Source organism: Onthophagus taurus, chromosome 6, assembly GCF_036711975.1.
Source record: "Onthophagus taurus isolate NC chromosome 6, IU_Otau_3.0, whole genome shotgun sequence".
In the NCBI taxonomy this organism is placed as follows: Eukaryota; Metazoa; Arthropoda; class Insecta; order Coleoptera; family Scarabaeidae; genus Onthophagus; species Onthophagus taurus.
In genome coordinates, this window is record NC_091971.1 from 3933461 (window position 1) to 3955039 (window position 21579).

Below are 21579 nucleotides of genomic sequence, written 5' to 3' on the forward strand. Positions count from 1 at the left end.
CATCCAACTCAACGCCAGTGTTTCCTATTATCTCACCCAAAAACTACTTTTCCAACACCCGCTTCGACGCGATGTTTACCATTTTTATAGAAAGCGAGCGAAACTTCTTTTTCTTATTGTCTCATTCGATGCTTTCTGGGGAAATAAAGTGGCAAAATCGCAAAATAAAAACTTTTCGTTAACTTACGTAATTCTCGTAGTAACGCGTAAATGAATGAAACGTTTATTATGATTTATGGGGTTAAGGTGTTGAGAACCGCAACGTGGCAGCAAAGTTTTAATTGAAATTATTTACTTGTTTCGCATAATTGGACTGGAGAATGTTTCGCGAATGTAATTACCAGTTATTGCCTTGCTAACTGGTGTTTTCATTTCACGTATTGTAATTAAACAACACGTTCGTGATTTGGATCGTCTATTTTGGTTCATGAATTCGTGTTTTGATTAAATTCTTTTTGATTAGGAAATAAAAGGGATTGTTTAGAAAAAGTAAAGGATAGTTTTCAACTTAAACTTGGTTGGAACACTTTGGAGTACCACGACCTATTTGTGCATCCTGGTTAGGATCTCCTTTGTTGTCGTTCGTGTCGGAACCGTCTGTTAAAGCTAACGAAGCGGCTGTAGCTTAGCAAAGTGAATGCGGTTCCCTTAAACCCTCCCCGTTTCAAGCTGAAACTTAAGCCGACCAAAGTTCTTTAACTCATTTCAAAGTTGTACAGGTGAATCGACCACCGAAGTCAATTTTAGAACGCAATCTTAACACACTCTCTTAACTTACTTTTTTTATTGGGTATTGCTCGAGTTTAAAGGAAACGGAGATTTTCGTGAGGAAAATATAGAAATTTCCCAGAACTTAATATAAATTGGTTTTAGAATTGGAATTGTTTAATTATGTTCTGGCATTCGCTGCTTGGATGAGCTTCCTAAATGTAATCCATATCATTTATAATAATAATTTAACGATATATAACCATGAAAGCGCATGGGTGTGGATGGATAATTCTCACAAATATAATTACTCATCCTAGTTAGAAACTAATCAATTCCGGTGTTACAGCTTTTAAGTAATGCTATGTAATTTATTATAGAAAAAGCCAGATGTCCTTGCAACTTATAAAGGAGATTCATCATCAAAAACTTTTCTAAAATTTGTTACTCGACCCTATTACTAGTCATAATAATAATTCTTACTAAGCACAGATAACTTTTCCCGTTATAATAGACGCCATCTCTAAATTTACCTTTCCAGATGATGCATTATAGGACATTCTTTTCTGCTTTCAAAGCTTGAGTGCACTTTAAACCATCCGAACAAAATACTCGCACAACTTTTCATCGTTTAAATAATTAATTTTCCACGGTAACTTTTCAAAGTAACAAAAAAATTCCTCACCAAGAAGAAATCTTCAACGAGGACCTAAAAACATTCGGGCTTAGCCGTCTTAAGAAATGTAATACTAAACTCGATCAAGAGAAAGGTGTGAAATAGTAGAAGATAGACGTGACGTCACAAACGGGCCTTCGAGATGCGAAAGGATGGCAGTTTAAAGTGCAAATTAAAATTTTTTATTTAACGGACTATCGTGATTTTACTGTATAATTAAAAATTGTATTCTTCCACTCAATGCGTTTTCTAGGTATCATCTCAAGTTGACTGCTTCGCCCTCGGCCAACTTTAATGAGGTCTTGTTTACACTAGAAACAATTTATAGAACTTCTCGTGAGCTGTTCATTGTGTTTACTTTGAAATTGGAAATGTATATACCTCGAGCTTTCCTGTGCGTATTTGTCCGACGTGAATGTAATAGAGAGCGTAGTTCATGCACGCTTCGGTTGTTGTATGCCCAAGAGCCAAGACAGTAAATAATGGTTAAAGCTAAATTTCAATTTTTTTATTAAGACTTTATTATTATTTACTTTTAATTTAAACTTTATAAAATATGGGAAAAAATTTAAATCACAAAAATACACATACAGACGCGTTTTATCTTAATTAAAATCGGCGAAATTTAACTTTAATAACCCGAAAAGGTACAAAAAGGAAAGTTATAAATACAGATTTCTTCGGAATATAAATGAACGAATTTGCATAATAAAAAAATTTTAACCTCTTAGTTAAAAAAAAAATTGAACCGATATGTCTTTTAAGAACCAACCTAATACGTGGTAAGTCTTGCTTAATATTTTCTTTTAGAGTTTGATACTTTGAAAATGCACGAATCGATAAGTTGCTAAAAGTTAAATTTCTGATATTTTTCGTGCGAATCCAACAGGTTACCGCAACAGATGGTGACAAAGATCGTCCCCAGAATATCGTCTACTTCCTCACGGGTCAAGGAATCGATCCGGACAATCCGGCCAACAGCAAGTTTGACATTAACCGAACCAACGGAGAAATTTTTGTTCTTAAGGTCAGTAACCCTTTAAAAATATATTTTAAACTATGATAAAACGTCCCATATAAAAGCCGAGATGGTGTTCTTTCAGAAAATTTTCATCATAAATCCACCGTTATGCGCGATAAATGCCCTTAAAATATACTAGTTCCCTCACAATCTTATCTAATATTTTATTATTAAGAATATATCACCACGAAAAATAACAACAATAATAACTCAACATCTCGTTCTCAATTGTTAGGAAATCCTTGCTGTGTTGTTTCTTTATTGAATCCTTTTCGATTTTGGACGGCATAAAACTAAGGTTCTTTAACCCTAGTCTTTTATCAATATCTCCGCCCAGCTTTCCTCTCACAAATCCGAGTTGATTTATCCTTTTGGTTTGGACTTGGTAGAAAAGGATCATTCCTCACACTGTGCTTAATTGCGATTGAGGCGATCGATTCAAGGCGTAGAATGGCGACCTTTCCGGGATGTCGATCCGCATCCTAAAGACAAGCTAGTGCTAATGATGAAACGTCTTCTGATTAGAAGGGTTACGTCCCCATAGTTAGTGCTTAATTATTACAGGCTAAATCTGGCCGGCAACTAGTGGCTATTAGTTGAAGGGTGATGATATAAATAACTCCAAATTAAATTTAAAAGACTTATCATATTGAACGTACATATGTACTTAAGAGAATGTTATGAATGGTAATAATAATAAATTTATTATTAGTAATATAAAATATTATTTCCTGATGAATTCCTTTATGTATTATTGGCCTCTGATGTTTTTTATTATATATAACCCAAATAAAGTTTGATACGAAGTAATTTTAAAGACCCCCTGACAGATAGATAACCTCAATTTGATTCTTTTCTCAATTTCTTATTCAAATCCTTATTTATCCTGTTGAAGTTATTGAAAATGATAATCTTAGTGTAGTAGGAATGGAAAACAGCCATCCTTTGTGTGAATTAATGAAATTTTAGATGAAAATTCATAATCTCAAGATTAGAGCATTTTGGGAATTTAGCCGTTGAATATAGAAGAAAATGATCAGATATCTAAAAATCAATTTAATGAAGCATTAAAAACACGAGATTTCATACGTAAATATAGTTATTAAAAAAATTTTAATAATATTTAATCAAATTAAATTAGTGACATTTCAAATGTTAAAGTTGGTAATATCAGAAAATTTTAAAAACGAATTTCAAGTTAATAGAATTGACCAATCAGGAAGCAGTATTTTTCAATCTCAAACATTAAGCAAAGGAAAATTAAAAATTTTAGTGTGATTTTGAACTTGAAACGGAACACGCAAATTTTGTCTCCTCCAACATTATAAACAACGTTTTAGGTTATGTAATAAGATTAATCTTGACATAACCTCAAAAAAAAAGTTAATTTGAAGAATTTCCGCGATTCAAAGAACTGATTTATCCTACAACCAAGAAACTAAGATAAGTGTTGTTACTTTCTTTAGATTTATTCGTATTAATTTAGTTAACAATTCACTTACCTTCAATACGAAAGATAATTCTAAGATATTGCTCATAATAATTCATTTCATAACTCCTTATTAATGTATTTTTTTGTGGTTATGTTGTTACTAGTTAAACAAGTATTTTCCTCAATTTGATGGAATAATAAAGCCAGGTCCCAAGTTTGGGAATATTTTTGAAGAATCGCTTAAAAATCGACGATTTTTTGTACCGATATAAAATTGCCTAAAAACACGTTAAAATAAAAAGGAAGTGCGGGAATGTGAAAAACTTACCGAAAAATCAGTTTAAATTTCGACGTGACGTCACGAACTTAGGTTACAACGTATTTTTCACAACACTACGGTTAACACTGGTCCGATAATAGTTATTTTTCCACATAAACGCACACAGCACAAATAAAGTAAGTAAAAATTAAATCATTTACTCAAATTTAATGAAAGAATTAACAACTTGTTAGTATTATAACCCATATTGTCGGGTGAAATATCCTTGTTACTTTGGTTCTCGACGCACAACGACTAAAACATCTTTATTTACCATGTACCTGCTCGTGTGTATCTAAGTTTTTATGTTTCTTTTACAACCCTCCCCTTGCTCCGAACCCGACCGGTAACTTGTTCATTTTTCCATACTTTTTTTTTAATTTTTAACGGCTTATTTGAGTGATTTTCCATCGAATAAAAAAAAATATCGATTTTTAAGCGACCGGACGATTCTTTAAAAATACCATATACAGAGTGTCTCCAAAATGTGTGTACAACGAATATACTATACAGGTGTCTCAGCGATACCGGTCATTAGACGTTTCTGGGGTTCTGGCCAAAATAAAAATTTGAGAATTCAAATTTAAGTATTATCAATTGCGATCTCTTACGTTATTATTAATTTACGTTATTCATATCCATTTTAACTGCTTTTAGACTCACAAGCATCAACAACGTAAATAAGTCATAAGTCATTAACATTTGTTTTCCATGGAACACTAGGCTAAATATCCATATGATATGTGTACATTTTTCAAAAAACCCTAATTTACTAACTATTAATGTTAGGCATGGGACATAAAAGATGTAGAATGAGACATCGAAGACAACTAAGTAATAAAATATGGGGGGTGCCATTTAAAAAAATGAAGTTATGGTACTTCCAAATTTCGAAAAGTTAACCTGCCATAATAAAGTGACCAAACGTTCTAGACAGCCGGTTTTGGCACCAAAACATACTCAATAATGTTGCTTAAGCATGTTCTGAATCCTAAATTGATATCCCAAAAATTGAGTGTTCTCTGATTGTTTGAACAAATGTCTGCTGGAGCAGATTTTTCTAGAAAAATTCGAATAAGTCGAGAACGGCCGAATCAAATTGCAAAAAGTAAAAAAAAAAACGTATATCAGCACCTCAGAGGTAAGGTGTATTAAGTTACATTTTTTTCAAAATGAGTTATCTGCACCATGTATTTTCTTTAAATATTAAATCCACTTTCAAATCTCTGTTCTTAACAATTTCAAGTCTGTGACTTAACATACCTTACCTCTGAAGAGCTCATATAGATAATTAAAACGTTTAATATATACAGTTTGATTCACATTTGACAAGTAGCATTATCAGTCCATCTTCTAAAAAAAATAGAAAATTTGAAATTTGTTGTAATGAGTTTCGTAGAACTCGTAAAATTGGGTTGCAGTACCATCTGTTCTCGAAACTACGAACAAAATTTCATCCGAGGTTAAAAATCACGCCCATTTAATACTTGCACTCGCTGTACATGAGGATGCATAAATTGTTCACGTACATACGCCGCGTTATATGATGCGAGGCAGTGGCATCGCGTGCCACTCCGTAAATTTGAGGGTTTTCTTCAAGTGCGTGCAAGACATCAATATTTGGTTGCTATTTTTTTTGCAACATCATCCAAACTGAAATATAAGTGTACTGATATTTGGCTGTTTTATCGTAAATAGTTTTTGAAAACATCCTTGCGATATGGAATTTCACACCTAAAAATCGATCCTGAGTACTACAATTCTGGCCAAATCCTTGGAACATGAAAGGTCATCTGCGATTGAGAAGATACAACTAAAATCATCGCTGTCATAATCAATGTTTATTTCCAAATACATATTTTCAACTTGGTAAAAAATGTATCTGTTCAAAATAAGAAGTTAGTTCAGGTAAATTACATTAATTTCAAAATATTTGTAAATCATCTTTGACATACCCATACATCTTTTCACCATCATGTCGCCTGATGAAGGTTATTAATCAACCGAAACATGTCCTACTTTAAATAATTTTACCAACTCTCTCAAAAATTTTAGAAAAAAAAGATGGATTTTTAAATTAGATCGTTTATCGATAAACCTAACACATTCTCGTTGATACAATCTGGCTTTCCGAAACATCGTAGTTACGCAACGACGATTATTCATATTGCAAATGATACATTACACGTTGCTGACAACAATGAATGGACCGTGCTTATGTTATTTGACTTTTCGCAAGTATTCGATACGGTAAATCACTCACTTCTAAATGTCACACTAAAATATGTCGTTTCTCGATGCATACGCGTGATTAATTAATACAAGAAGTGATACGAGCATCATTAAAAAATGATGTATGCTGTTGATAATGTTCATTTCAATTCGGATTCTATCCTTGATACAAATCGAAATTAATGTAGTATTCACAAAGAGTACTTAGGTACATCTCGAAGCTTAAGAGGATGGGCTTTCTCGTAATGAATTGATTCAAAGTGGTCATTGCTTCAAAGTTACCTGAGAATAATGTTACTGTAAATTTTAATGCATGTAGAAAATTTTGCTGAATTAAAATTTTAATTTAATCAATATTTATTAAGGGTATGTTTGAAAATTCACGTACACACATTTTAAAATTCACGTGAGCAAGCGAAATCGGTTTACAAAGTTCTTCGTAAAATTTACCAAACGCTAATGAGATGCATCTTTCTCTTTTTACCGTATCTAAAAAAACCGGAAGCCACTGACGTACACTAATAGAATTCCGTTGCTCTGATCCAATACCAGGCCCCTTGTTTCACAGCCCCTACGGATGCCGTTCTCATTTTAATGGGGAAAACTCTATTTGAGGTACTGCTCTCCCTACGCGCTACCACAGTTGAAAATGGGTTTTCAATGACGAGACAAAGAACCTACTGGCGTTTTGATCTACGTGTGCGACTCTTTTTCAATATCCCAACGAGATTAAACATTGGTAGTAACGGGATGTGGTTGCATTTGAAAAGGGATTATTTTTAAGTTCTAATTTGATCAAGGAAATTAAAGTCAGGATAAACTCAGGGTATTCCCCGATGTAAAAATCAAGGGCTGTATTTCTAGTTCGTTTACTGTATCTCTATAAATGATTTTGAATTGAAATTTATTTAAAAATTATCTTTCAGCCGTTAGATCGTGATCAACCAAATGGTCGTCCACAATGGCGTTTTACAGTTTTCGCTCAAGACGAAGGTGGTGAAGGTCTTGTGGGTTACGCGGACGTTCAAGTTAACTTAAAAGACATTAACGATAACGCCCCGATTTTCCCTCAAGGTGTTTATTTCGGTAATGTTACTGAAAACGGCACGGCAGGTATGGTGGTGATGACGATGACGGCTGTCGATTACGATGATCCTTCGGAAGGAACCAATGCGCGACTTATCTATTCGATCGAGAAAAATGTGATTGAAGAAGAAACCGGTTCGCCAATTTTCGAAATTGAATCGGAAACGGGAGTGATAAAAACGGCGGTATGTTGTCTTGATCGCGAAAGAACTCCCGATTATTCGATACAAGTGGTCGCGATGGACGGTGGCGGGTTAAAAGGGACGGGTACGGCTTCGATTAGGGTAAAAGACATTAACGATATGCCGCCTCAGTTTACTAAAGATGAGTGGTTCACCGAAGTGGATGAAACCGATGGTACAACGTTACCCGAAATGCCGATTTTAACGGTTACCGTGCACGATGAGGACGAAACGAACAAGTTTCAATACAAAGTGATTGAAAATAGTGGATATGGTGCCGATAAATTTACGATGGTGCGTAATAATGATGGTACGGGGTCCTTGAAAATAGTTCAACCGTTGGATTACGAAGATCTTCTTCAAAGTAATGGGTTTAGGTTTAGAATACAGGTTAACGATAAAGGGGAGGATAACGACAACGATAAATATCACGTGGCTTATTCGTGGGTGGTTGTGAAATTAAGAGACATTAACGACAATAAACCGCAATTTGAAAGACCGAACATCGAAGTTTCCGTCTTTGAAAACGCCGAAGTTGGGAAGAGCTTAGAAACGTTTAAAGCCACAGATCCGGATCAAGGTGGAAAAAGTAAAGTCTCGTATGCTATAGATAGATCGTCCGATCGAAAACGACAGTTTTCTATTAATCAAGAAGGAACTGTTAGTATTCAAAGATCTTTGGATCGAGAAGATACCCCGAGGCATCAAGTGAAAATTTTAGCGATTGATGATGGGGTTCCACCAAAAACAGCAACCGCTACTTTAACGGTTATCGTCCAAGATATTAATGATAACGCCCCAACTTTCTTAAAAGATTATAGACCTGTTTTACCAGAACACGTTCCTCCAAGAAAAGTCGTTGAAATTTTAGCAACTGATGATGATGATAGATCAAAAAGCAACGGCCCCCCTTTCCAATTTCGATTGGACCCAGGCGCGGATGACATCATTAGAGCTTCATTCAAAGTAGAACAAGATCAAAGTAAGTTTTTTCTAGCCAAATTAATTAATAAATAATAAATAACCTTACAGAGGGAGCTAACGGTGATGGTATGGCCATCGTTTCTTCATTACGCTCATTCGATAGGGAACAACAAAAAGAATATTTAATCCCAATTGTAATCAAAGATCACGGTAATCCAGCCATGACTGGAACGAGCACTCTCACCGTCGTAATCGGCGATGTAAACGACAATAAAATGCAACCGGGAGCTAAAGATATATTTGTTTATAACTATCAAGGGCAAGCCCCCGAAACTGAAATAGGTAGGGTTTACGTTTACGACTTAGACGATTGGGATCTCCCCGATAAAAAGTTTTATTGGGAAACAACCGAGCACCCCAAATTCAAATTAAACGAAGAAACTGGGATGATTTCGATGCGACACGGAACTAGAGATGGAAAGTATAATCTTAGATTCAAAGTTTACGATCGAAAACACACCCAAAATGATGTACCTGCGAATGTTACCGTTATTGTTAAAGAGATACCTCACGAATCGGTTGTTAATTCGGGTTCGGTCAGGATATCGGGGTTAACGGATGAAGATTTTATCAGAATATGGAATTATAAAACTCAAAGTTTATCTAAAAGTAAAGTTGAAAAGTTCAAAGAGAAAATTGCAGATTTATTAAATATCGATCGAGATAATGTTGATGTGTTTAGCGTGCAATTACGAAGAAAACATCCCCCAGTTACTGATATTAGATTTTCCGCAAACGGGCCTCCTTATTACAAACCGGTGAGGTTAAACGGGATAGTTTTAATGCACCGTGAAGAAATTGAAAAAGAAGTTGGAATTAATATCACAATGGTCGGGATTGATGAATGTTTATATGAGAATGTGATGTGCGAAGGATCGTGTACAAATACGTTAGATATAAGTGCCTTGCCTTACATGGTGAATGCGAATAAGACGTCTTTGGTTGGAGTTAGAGTGGACGTCTTAGCAGAATGTACATGTGGAGCTAGAAACTTTAGCAAAGAAGAAAATTGTAGGAATAATCCTTGTTATAACGGCGGGAGATGTATCGAAAATAGATATTCATTAAAATGTTCTTGCCACCCGGGATATAGCGGCCCAAGGTGCCAACAAACAGCAAGAAGTTTTAGAGGAAACGGTTGGGCGTGGTACCCGCCTCTAGAAATGTGTGATAATTCCCACTTACACTTTGAATTTATCACCAAAAAACCAGACGGATTACTTTTATATAACGGCCCAATCGTTCCTCCCGAAACTGATGAAATGATGGTTTCTGATTACATCGCGGTGGAATTAGAACGAGGTTATCCAAGATTACTCTTAGATTTCGGATCAGGTACTTTAGAATTGAGAGTAAAAACAAAGAAAACTCTCGATGATGGTGAATGGCATCGATTAGATATATTTTGGGATACAGAAAACGTAAGAATGGTGGTTGATTACTGCAAATCGGCCGAAATTAGTGAGTTAGAAGATGGAACCCCACCCGAATTCGATGATAGTACTTGTCAAGCACAAGGAACCATTCCACCTTTTAACGAATACTTAAACGTGAACGCTCCTTTACAATTAGGTGGTTTATACGTCGAACAATTCGATCCAACTCATTATCACTGGCAATATATGCCAGTTGGAAAAGGATTTGATGGTTGCATCAGAAACCTTTTCCATAACTCTAAATTATACGATTTAGCTCAACCTGGATTATCCCGAAATAGCGCGCCGGGATGTCCTCAAACAGAAGAAGTTTGCTCAAGATCTGACGCCACCTCAAGATGCAACGAACACGGTACTTGCGTTGGAAGTTTTAATGAAGCGAAATGTAAATGCCAACCAGGTTGGACTGGTCCTGCTTGCACCGTCAGGACAACGCCCACATCATTCAAACCCCAATCATACGTTAAATACGCGCTTAGTTTCGAACCAGATCGATTTTCAACTCAAATCCAATTAAGATTTAGAACGCGGGAAGAACACGGAGAACTTTTTAGAGTCGCGGATCAACATAACCGAGAATACGGAATTTTAGAAATTAAAGATTCCAGATTACATTTCCGCTACAACCTCAATTCGTTAAGAACTGAAGAAAGGGATATTTGGTTGAGTGCTGTTGCTGTTGATGATGGTCAATGGCACGTTGCTAGGGTAAGCAGGTACGGATCAGCGGCTACATTAGAATTAGATGGAGGGGAAGGAAGAAGATACAACGAAACTTTCACTTTTACCGGACATCAATGGTTATTGGTTGATAAACAAGAAGGAGTTTATGCTGGTGGAAAAGCTGAGTACACCGGAGTTAGAACATTTGAGGTTTATGCTGATTATCAAAAAGGTAATTTTTTGCAAGAAAATTTTATAAATATAACTCTTATTTCTTTTTTAAAGGTTGTTTAGATGATATTCGATTAGAAGGAAAACACCTTCCTCTTCCCCCCGCAATGAATGGAACTCAGTGGGGTCAGGCAACGATGGGACGCAACCTGGAGAAGGAATGTCCCTCGAACAAACCATGTGCAAACGTGATCTGCCCTGAGCCGTTCGAATGCGTGGACTTGTGGAACGACTACGAGTGCACGTGAGTCTTTTGCGAAACTATCCCATTTCAGCTCTCACTCTTATTAAATTTCCGCGGCCGTCTTTTTGTTATTTTAAGCCGATTGAAAAGGGGACCACGATTTTAACGAGATAATTGCGTCTACGGCTAACAAAAACACCCTCACATACGGGTTTTGTTATTCAATTATTTAATTAATTTTATTTTAAAAAAGTTTTTTTTTATAACGCTAATCAGACCGAAAATTTACGCAGACGCAATAAACTCATAATCCATTTTTTGCGAAGGCACTGAGTCAAAATATATGATAATCTAATTTTTTATTATCATGGTATAGCATTTTTGGGGTGCTTTGTGGTCTTGATAAATACTAAAAGCATGTTTTTTCTTTTCATATTTTTTTTGTTATTGTGTTTAGATTCGTTTTGGTATTTTTGGGAAAGTATTTTTTTAGATTTATTTAATGGGTCCATTTCCAAATGATTTTTAATATACACAGAGTCAAAAATAATAATTTTACTAACATAAAAATACTAACAATAGACGTTTAAGTGTGGAAATATTCATAGGCTTAATTAGCCGGAGGTGTGTAGGTACCTTAATCTACTATATTTACAACAATAAATGAAATTTGCTAAAAGAAAATGTTTTTTGATGTTGCTCCATCAAGCTGATGAAAACCCTGCAAGATTTTTAACTTTAATTAAATTTTTAAGAATTCTATTTACTTCGAATGGACTGGTGATAATTGTAGCGCCTCGGCTCAAAGTGACCTTGGCTAAATTTAAGATTGAGATTAATAGTTTATTGAGTAGAAATTATTATATTTGGACTCTTGTATCATGAAAAAACATACAAGGAAAACCTTATTTTATTATACATTTGAGAACAAATTATTTTTTTTTTAATTTTAATTTAAACGCTTTTTTACTTAATGACTACAATTTAAAATGGACCCTCGGTTTCTCAATCGTTTCAGAATTTTCAGTTTTAATTCCAACAGAAACTCGGTATTGACGATATAGAGATAAGTTCTTGGGGAAAAGAGACAACCCGGATAAAAATCCCGCGACCGAAGCGTGAATTACGCGAACCCGTTAATTTAAGTAATTTAGGGTAGAATCCGTAGCTAAACCCAACCCATACGCGACCCAACTCGATTCCCAGCCTTCATTAAATCTTGGCCCGGGTATACTTTTAAATCCACCCCTCCACTTTCCTCTCTTCCGTTTTCGTTAAATTACGGACCAAATTGGCCGTAAGTTATGGACGGCAATTAGCTCTCTTCGGATGGGGAGAAGCATTTTTGTGAAAAGATAATTGGGACGACAACGATTATTTTCATGACAAGACGTTTTTCGTAGCGGTTACAAATTCAGATTTTATGTCGGTTGCACGTGTGGAAATCGTTTTGTTTTTTTTTAACTTTTTTTAGGAGCAATTAAATGCGAAAGTGAGCTTGGTTTAGTATTCAGAGTGAGATGGGGGGATGATTTAAAATTTCGATTTCCAGTCGTATCGAAAACAGGTTATCTCTTGGAAAAAAAACGCGATTACCCCCTTTGAATTTCTAATTTCGTGGCCTACATCGGTTTTTACGATTCCGGGAAAATCTTTGAGTTGATCGGGAAATCGTGGAACTGGAAATGTTGTTCAAAGCTCCCTTTTTCACCTCAAATAGAAACTTCATCGCAAAAAGAAAATCAACGAATAACGAGATCGTTTTAAACAAAGATAAATTTGTAATTACAATATCTTTGGAACTTGATTCTGTATTGCATTTTAAGGAAGTTTCTAGATCCGTTGGATTTTTCTCGCGGCGAAGAATAAAACCCCCATTTCCTCGGGCTGTGTCCACTGCACCGTGACGTTAACTTATTTGATCCCAGGAAATGATCTCAACTCCGGTAGAAGAAGTCTCAGAATTGATCGTGTCCCTTCTCCTCTCATTTAAAAACTAAAAAACCGCCGGATACCTCGAATTCGCGTTTCTTTAATTAACGCGAAATTCCTTCGTCCTTTAGGTAGCGGAAATTCCAAACTATCCGGAGAACGTCGCTTCAGTCTCCTTTTTTTTAATTTCACCACCAGGTGCCGCATCCAAACTAGAACCATCGCGTTCCCTTTGAACTCAGTGGTTAACCAATCCTCTAAATCACTTCCGGGCGTTTATCAATCTAACTGGCACATTTCGAACAAACCACGAAATTTAATAATTTTCGAACACACTAAATCTCGATCTAACAAGATTTGAAGAAGAGATATGGATGTTTGTTAGAAATGTAGCACTTAATAAAATTGAATCGTCCATCAAAGTAATTAAAAAATTAAATCAAATCAAAATTAAGTTGGTTGTTTTGAGATAAACAATACTTAAAGCACGATTAATAATGAAAAGGTGTTTTAGTTCTATTATAACCGTATGAATTTATGTCCTAGGTGAAGGTACGACTGGAGTTGAGTTTGTCCCGCCCCTAAATTACATTTAGCCGTCCCCATTTCCTGAATTTACAACGTGCTGTTATGCTTCAACTATTCGACGTTTCCCGTAGAAAATGCCGTATATCGTAGAACGTTGGTCGCGGAATATTTAAATTGAAACGAAGCGCATACATTTTTGCCGAGCAATAACTCTAAGGGTGTCTGATGCGGTCCATTATGGAACCTGTCGTTTTCTCCTATTTCTTCACACGGACCTAAGAGAAAATTGTTCCTCGGAAAGATGCAGACGAGGATTAACCCAATTCCGCGAAAACTGTATCGTTCCGCGTGGTTTTGTTATCCTCGGAAAACGTTTGGGGTTTTCTGTGGTTGTGAATTTTCTCTCGGTTTCGATAGAAACTTTGATTGCAACGAAAAGATTATATCCGCTTAGGTGCTTTCGACGAATTTCAATTATTATTTTATCGTTGATATTTTTATGTTTTTATTTGCTACTAACTTAAAAGTAAATGATATTTACTATTTATATTTCCATCATTTTCAATTCACAGAAGAAGTTCCTCACCAATTCCTGTCTTTGTCTTCTCTATTTCAATTTACTTTGTACATGTAGGCCCTATAACTTGTAGGACTAGTTCTAGGACTAATGTTAGTTCTAGATTTAGTTCAATAAAAATATACAACAATCTAGCGCTGAATAACAATTAAAATTAGAACTAACACTAGACCTAGAACTAGAAAGTTTCGGGTTTAGCCGTGCGTCTCTTAAGACGGCTAAACCCGAATGATTCTAGTTCTTGGTCTAGCGCTGCATAGCAAGTAGAACTACTATTAGTCTTTAGTAAGATGTAGTAGTCTTCCATTAACAGTATCTAGTTTTCTGCCAATAATATATACTTCTGGTAGCAGTTTGTAGAATTCTGCCAGCAGTAGCTACACTTCTTTTGGAAGTATATAGTCTGTAATTAGCAATATTTAGTCCTTTAACGGCAGTAACTTCTGTAAAAAAAAAGTAGTCCTCAATTAGTGTAGAATATAGTTTTCTGCCAGCAGTATCGACACTTTACTAGCAGTTTCTAGACTTCTGTGAGCAGTTTCTAATCCTTTGCAAACTATCTAGTCGTATATTACAACTATCTCGTCTTTAATTAGCAATATCTAGTCTACTAACAGCAATAACTTCTGTAAGGGGAATATAGTCTTCAATTACCAGTATCTAGTTTTCTGCCAACAATATCTAGACTTCTGGTAGCAGTTTCTAGACTTCTACCAGCAGTAGGTGCACTTCTTTTAGAAGTATCTAGTCTTTAGTTAGTAATATCAGTTTCTAATCTTCTACAAGTAGTATCTAGTCTTATATTAGAGGTATGTAATCTTCAATTTGCAGTGTCTAATCTACTTATATATTACTTTTTATTTTCTTTTTGCACATTCTATATACCTTTATCTATGTCAACTCTTGACATTATTCACCACTAGCTTTAACATCTAGAAGTTAATACAGTTCCCTTTACATCTTGTTTTGTCACATTTTTTTGTTTAATACCAACTTAAAAATAAATAATATTTACAAATCCCAGATGTGTCACTAGCTACATTAATTCTCCAACAATACATTAAAGAAAATGATCCCGGATATCTATTAAATAGTGCCATTTTTCGTAAATTTTCTTTATTCCGATTCGATAAATGGGTTATTTGCAGTAGAGAGCTTATTCAGGCGGGGATCCTTTTGTCCTAGACGTAATTTTTCTGAATCCGCACGGATTTTTTGGAGAACAAAGCGGCGTTGCCACGCGTTAACCGTCGGGAAAGCTGCCGCGAAGCCCGAAGCTTTTTGAATATTCATTGACCCGTTTCGAAAATCCGGACGCCAGGCGCGATTTACAAGCTGTCATTGGCCCGGTACGTGACTTTACCCTCGTTTTGTTTGCACTTTTTTTTTCACCAAACCCATTCGATTCCCGCGTTCATAAATCAAACACCCAACCCCGCCCCCGATCTGCTGAATCATCCCCGGCGGTTATTCTTCCCTGATACGGTTTAAGATGTGTCTTAAAAATAAAAATTGTGAAACCGTCAAAATTTAATATCTGGAATAGATAAAAAAAGGATTTCTAACTCGACGTAAAAGAGATAAACAGAAATTTGAATTTCAATATTTTTAAATTACGCTGACAGTGAAACCGTGATTTTGATATTGTGAAAAATCAGTTGTATGCAGTTCCTGACAGAACGTAATCCGAATTTCAATTTTCGCGAACGATCGGAAAAAAAAACTTCTTTTTGGTACTACATAAAATTCTTGTTAACCAATTTGAAATTCCATTTGGTACTTCATGCGTACAAAAACGACGTTTTAAGAGATCGTTAAACCCGGTAAGGGCTGTCATATGAAGCAATAAAGGCATGATATACGAGTAAAACTCTGAATTTCCGGAGTTTATACAAAAAAATAGCGTAAGGTAGAGGGGTCAGAACGGGAAGTACATACGTAATTAGGTTTAATATGGCGAAATACCCGAAATGTCTGCAGACTCCGCGGAATATAGACCCCTTTTTCGAGAATAAACCGGAACAGATATTCCGGAATATATTCTCCAGGATGTACTCCGGAAAGTCGTAAAGCATACATAGTGAAAGCAATATGGGACAATAAAGTTTAAAAATTGCTGCCGTCACTAAACGCATTGGTGGCCTGCGGATCCGTTATCGTCAGTTATAAATAAAAATGTTATTTGAAAAATTGTGTTTGTTTGAGGAGACGGAAAAATTGATGGGAAGCACATTAAACGCGGTAATTAACCTTTCAATATTGAAAGGTTTTAATGTAATTACAAAAAGGGTAAATAACATTCGTAATAATTAATAATAATAATATGTAGGATAAAAAGAGTGTTTGAAACAGATAATTAAATCAATAAATAATCTGCCATTAACAGTATCTAGTTTTCTGCCAATAATATCTAGAGTTTTGGTAGCAGTTTCCAGAATTCTACCAATAGTAGTTACACTTCTTTTAGAAGTATCTAGTATTTAATTAGCAATAGTTAGTCCTTTAGCGGCAGTAACTTATGTAAAAAGAATGTAGTACTCAATTACTATAGAATATAGCGTTCTGCTAGCAGTATCTACCCTTTACTAGCAGTTTCTAGGCTTCTGTGGGCAGTTTCTAATCCTTTGTTGTAATCCTTTGCAAACAGTATCTAGTCGTATATTAGAATTACCAGTATCTAGTTTTCTGCCAACAATATCTAGACTTCTGATAGCAGTTTCTAGACTTCTGCCAGCAGTAGCTGCACTTCTTTTAGAAGTATCTAGTCTTTAATTAGTAATATCAGTTTCTAGTCTTTTACAAGTAGTATCTAGTTCATCCTAGACCTTCCATTTGTAGTATCTAACCATTATTTTACAGTATTAATCTAATTTTTTCAATATCTAGTCTCCTGATAGTAATATCCAGTCTTCTATTGACAATGTCTAGTTGCTGGTGGCAATATTTACTCTTCTGCCATCAGTATAGAATTCCTAGAGTAGTAAATGTTCACCTATTAACTGTATTTAGTCTTCTGCAAGCAGTATCTAGTTTTGCCTTAGCAATATTTAGTTTTCTATCTGCAGTATCTAATCCTTGGCAAGCAATGATTTCTATAAAGATGATCTAGTGTTCTGCTAGCACTACCTGATGTTCTGCCAGTAGTGTCTAGTATTCCATTGACAATATCGAGCCATTTTCCATATCGCGTCTTCGAATACATTTTGAATCCACTATTTTTTATATGAATAAAGTTAGTACAAATAAAATGTATAAACAAGTACAATAGAACAGCGTATAATAATCAGAATTTGAGATAAATTTACTACTCCTAGTTGAAATATCCCCACAACACAATACCATATTGTTAGATTTAATGAAATGAGTTGGTCATCCGATTATAATTGAAATGAAGCATTTAATATCGTTATTCGATTATTAAGACCCGCTATACACTATAATCTGTTCACGATTAAATGAAAGCTATTAGATCGCCACGTATAGATAATGTGATTTAGATAGATTCTATTTGCAGTTAATCTTATTGCGAAGCTAAAATTGGTTAATAAAGTTATTAAACCCTTAACTATTGAAGAAAATGTTGGGTATTAGAACATATATTATTGGAAATATCATAAATAAAAGCTTTTCGACGTCACTGTCAAAAATGTCTTAACCAATCTTTCGTGGCCTTCCGAATCCGTTTGGGATTTTCTCGTTGAGTTTTTCTGATGAATTATGAAAGAGATTTGGAGGCACGACGGAAAAAAAATATTTTAATTACGATGGTATTAAGAGTGGAGAGGTAGGAAAAGCGGGCACCACCTGTGCAAGATATAATTAGATTCGACGTAATTTACGATGCCGACGACCGTGTGGCGCCCATTTTTCCGCTTTCTCTCTCTCTCTTTCTACCACAGTTATTGTCGAAATGGGGAAAAATCTTCGGCCGCCAGTCGTAAATCCTAAATGAAAACCGTTGTTTGGTGCGAGTCGAGTAATGACGCCCTGTTTTAAGATTTAAGTGTGCGGCAACGGATTCATTTTTCTCTTCTTGATGCACTGTAATTTCCTTCTTGCACCATTTTAAGATTTAAAAAAGAACGACCTAGACAAAGATAAAATTGAAATCATAAATCTTGTTATTACAATAGCAACTGAAATTAATCATTGTTTTTCTTAAAAAAAATTAGAGTGTATAAATCATAAAGTATCATTAACTAAATCATACCGTTTCAGGAAAATATTCGTGTCACGTTTTCTTATTTCCAACTCAAAATTAAGCTCGATTCTTTTAGGTGAGGGCGCCCCCTTCGTTTGTTCAACGAAAAATTAATTTTCCAACCAATTAAAAACTCCTCGAATTTTATTACAACCACCGCTGATTTAATAATTTTCCTTCTACCTGTCAATAAAAAAATTTTTTTTAATCGATGTTTTCTCGAATAAAATTAAATTCTTTTTATTACACACATAGAGAGAGAGAGAGAAAAAATCAAAAATAAAACCGTTTCGCTTTAATATTCACAGCGAAAATCTAATTTCTTAAAAGACGCGTCCTGACGAAGTCATTTATTTGCGGGTGAAACTTTGTGTCCCCTTCTTGTTACTCCTCGTTTGATCTTGCCGTTACGTCCGAAGTAAATAATTGATTTAGAAACGGTTCGTGAAATTTCAACCTTCGGGCATTACATCTTGTGTAAGAGAGAAATCCAAGTCGAGTGGCATTACTGTTTTTGACATTGACGTGCTCAGAAATATCTACCAAGTTTCTCTTTATATATATATTTCTTTATATGTTTTTCATCTTTATATTTAAAAAAAGCAACGAAACGTTTTACTCGAAATATATATATTAATAAGGAGTTTAATATGGCAACAGGAAATGATCCTGCGAACAAGAACGTGCTTGGGCAAAAACTACGGGCACGTTTTCTATATCAATTCTACATCTATACCTAAGCTAATATATCACGAATTCGAATGTAGAGAGTAATATTGGAGTGCTTAGCGAGATTCGCTACCTGCAACAATGCCTTGCCAAAGTACACAAGAAGATATAACATTCACACCATCGCAACCGGGATATACGTAGCAACTAAAGATAATGGACTTAACAGATAAACGTAATGATATACCGGAGACGCATAACAAAACGGTAAATGTGATATATAACAGTTGCAACAACAAGAAACATCTCATTTATTATTACCAAGTAAATACTATTTCGTGGTTATGTTTAATGCAATATTTTTTGCAAGAAATATTATCCAATAACGATCACCTTTAGATTTTCTTAGTTGTTAGAGTTGTTCATGATGGTTTGAGTAAGTTTCGTTGCATTGATAGTCTGTTATCCTATCTGGCTCCAACTTTAACATTGGCTTAGGTACTGATGCGTTTAGTGATAATCGATTTATTAGTAGTTCAGTTTTAAGCAGGATATCTCGAATCCAACTTCTATCCACTTTGGTGGATAACAACATTAACGAGGCTGATTATATTAACGATTTTTTAACGATAACACCCAACATTGATGGGAAAATTTTAAATGTTTTTAAAGATGATTCACCGATTTCTATTTTTTATGTGATTTTGCAGAAAAAAAGGTGTTTCAATGGATAAAAGTTAACTCGTTTTAAGTTTTAATGTCGTTTTAATAATCGTTTTAATGTTCGAACGAATGCTAATGGATAAAATTTTATGGAATCACAGTTCTAGTGTTTCATTGGCTGTATATAGTGTTCTTATAGCAGTTCTTTTTCCCAAACGTGAAAACACTCTGAAAGCAGTATCTAGTTTTCTGAACACTATTTAGCCATCTGTTAGCATTATCTAGTCTTTATCCCAAGTATGTAGTCTGTTAGCAGCAGTGTTTAGTTTTCTAAAGAAGGATCTAGTCTTCTATTGGAGGTATTTTTTCTTCTACAAGCTGTACTTAGTTGTAGTTATAGTTGCCAACAGTATTTAGTATATTACCAGCATTATCTAGTCTTTACCCATAGTATTTAATCTTCTATCAGTAGTGTTTCGTCTTATATAAGAAGGATCTGGTCTTCCATTGGTATTTTCTCAGTGGTATTTCAAAACAGTTTCAAATAAACTGACCTATCCTAACATTCCTTCACGCCTATGCGGACAACGAATTTGGGACACCTGTACATAGCCTTCAACAGCATGTCGTTTTCTGTCAGCATTATCTAGTCTTTATCCCCAGTGTCTAATCTTTTAGCAGCAGTGTTTAGTCTTATATATATATATATATAGTCTTCTATTAGTGGTATTTTGTCATCTGCAAGCTTTACGTAGTCTAGCCAGCAGTATTTAGTGTTCTACCAGCATTATTTAGTCTTCCAGCAGCAGTCTAGGTATAAGAAGGATCTAGTCTTCAGTCAGCAGTATTTATTGTTCTAGCAATATTATGTAATCTTTTATCCGTAGTATCTAGTCTTCTAGCAACAATAGCTTCATACAAGAATGATCGAGTCTTGTATTGGTGATACCTTCCCTTCTGCAAGTGGTATCTAGTTTTTAGAAAGCGATATCTAGGTTTCTGCCAACAAGATATGATGTTCTGCAGACAGTACCAAGTCTTTTACTAGAAGTACTTTTTGTAGTAGTATCTGGTCTTCTACTAGTAGTGTCTAGCATTTTATTTGCAGTGTCTAAACTTCGATGAACAGTATTTAAACTTATGCCAGTGAAATTGAATGAAAAAAGTCCAAACGTCGACTCTTTGGTCTTTCTGACAAAACTGATGATTAAATAAACAGTTATCATTGTGGATTTGCCCTGAGTAGATATGTTGACTGGAATTTAGCGGTTTAAGTGATCAAGAGGCTGCCACGATGTTCAATATATGCTAGCAAAACGAAATTTGTTCCATTTTGGAAAAAGGTTTGGAACTCCACTTTACAAGGTTACTCAAGATAGATATTTATGTCCAAAGTTAATGGTAGTTTACATTATCAAATAAATATCATGTTTATTAAGATAAAGAAATAACAAGTCAATCATCGTATTTACTAAGAATCACCGTTCTATTAAGATATTGATCATAAAACGCTGTCAGGGATTCCCTTAAATAGAACCGATTTATTGTAAATTTATTTCCGTCTCAATGGGAATGGACTGAAAGGTCAAGATAAACACAAACAACCTCCCAAACACCATTACTTTTATTGTCATTTTTATGGTCTAACGAAAGAGAAATCGACTTGAGTTGTATTATAGATGATTTAAGTTTGTTAATCATAACGAAAAAGAAAAAGTAGGAAAATTGGAATACAATTAAACCTCATTGATCTTTTTGTATTTTACAAAAATCGAGATGAAATTCGCTTTAGTAGAAACGAAAACGTTCAAAGACACACATAGATTTTCTATTTGCGAACTCTAACTGGATTTAA

General features: G+C 34.9%; 1 protein-coding gene across 14 annotated transcripts in view; it reads left to right on the plus strand.

The window, feature by feature from the left end:
- The window catches only part of LOC111414968 (neural cadherin), a 286762-nt gene that overhangs the window by 208957 nt on the left and 56226 nt on the right, over positions 1–21579 (plus strand). For all 14 annotated transcript variants that reach the window (XM_071197078.1, XM_071197082.1, XM_071197080.1 and 11 more), the window contains 4 exons: positions 2274–2411; positions 7315–8638; positions 8689–10971; positions 11025–11214. In XM_071197078.1, coding sequence (XP_071053179.1) covers positions 2274–2411; positions 7315–8638; positions 8689–10971; positions 11025–11214 — 3935 coding nt within the window. The remainder of the gene's footprint in view (positions 1–2273; positions 2412–7314; positions 8639–8688; positions 10972–11024; positions 11215–21579) is intronic.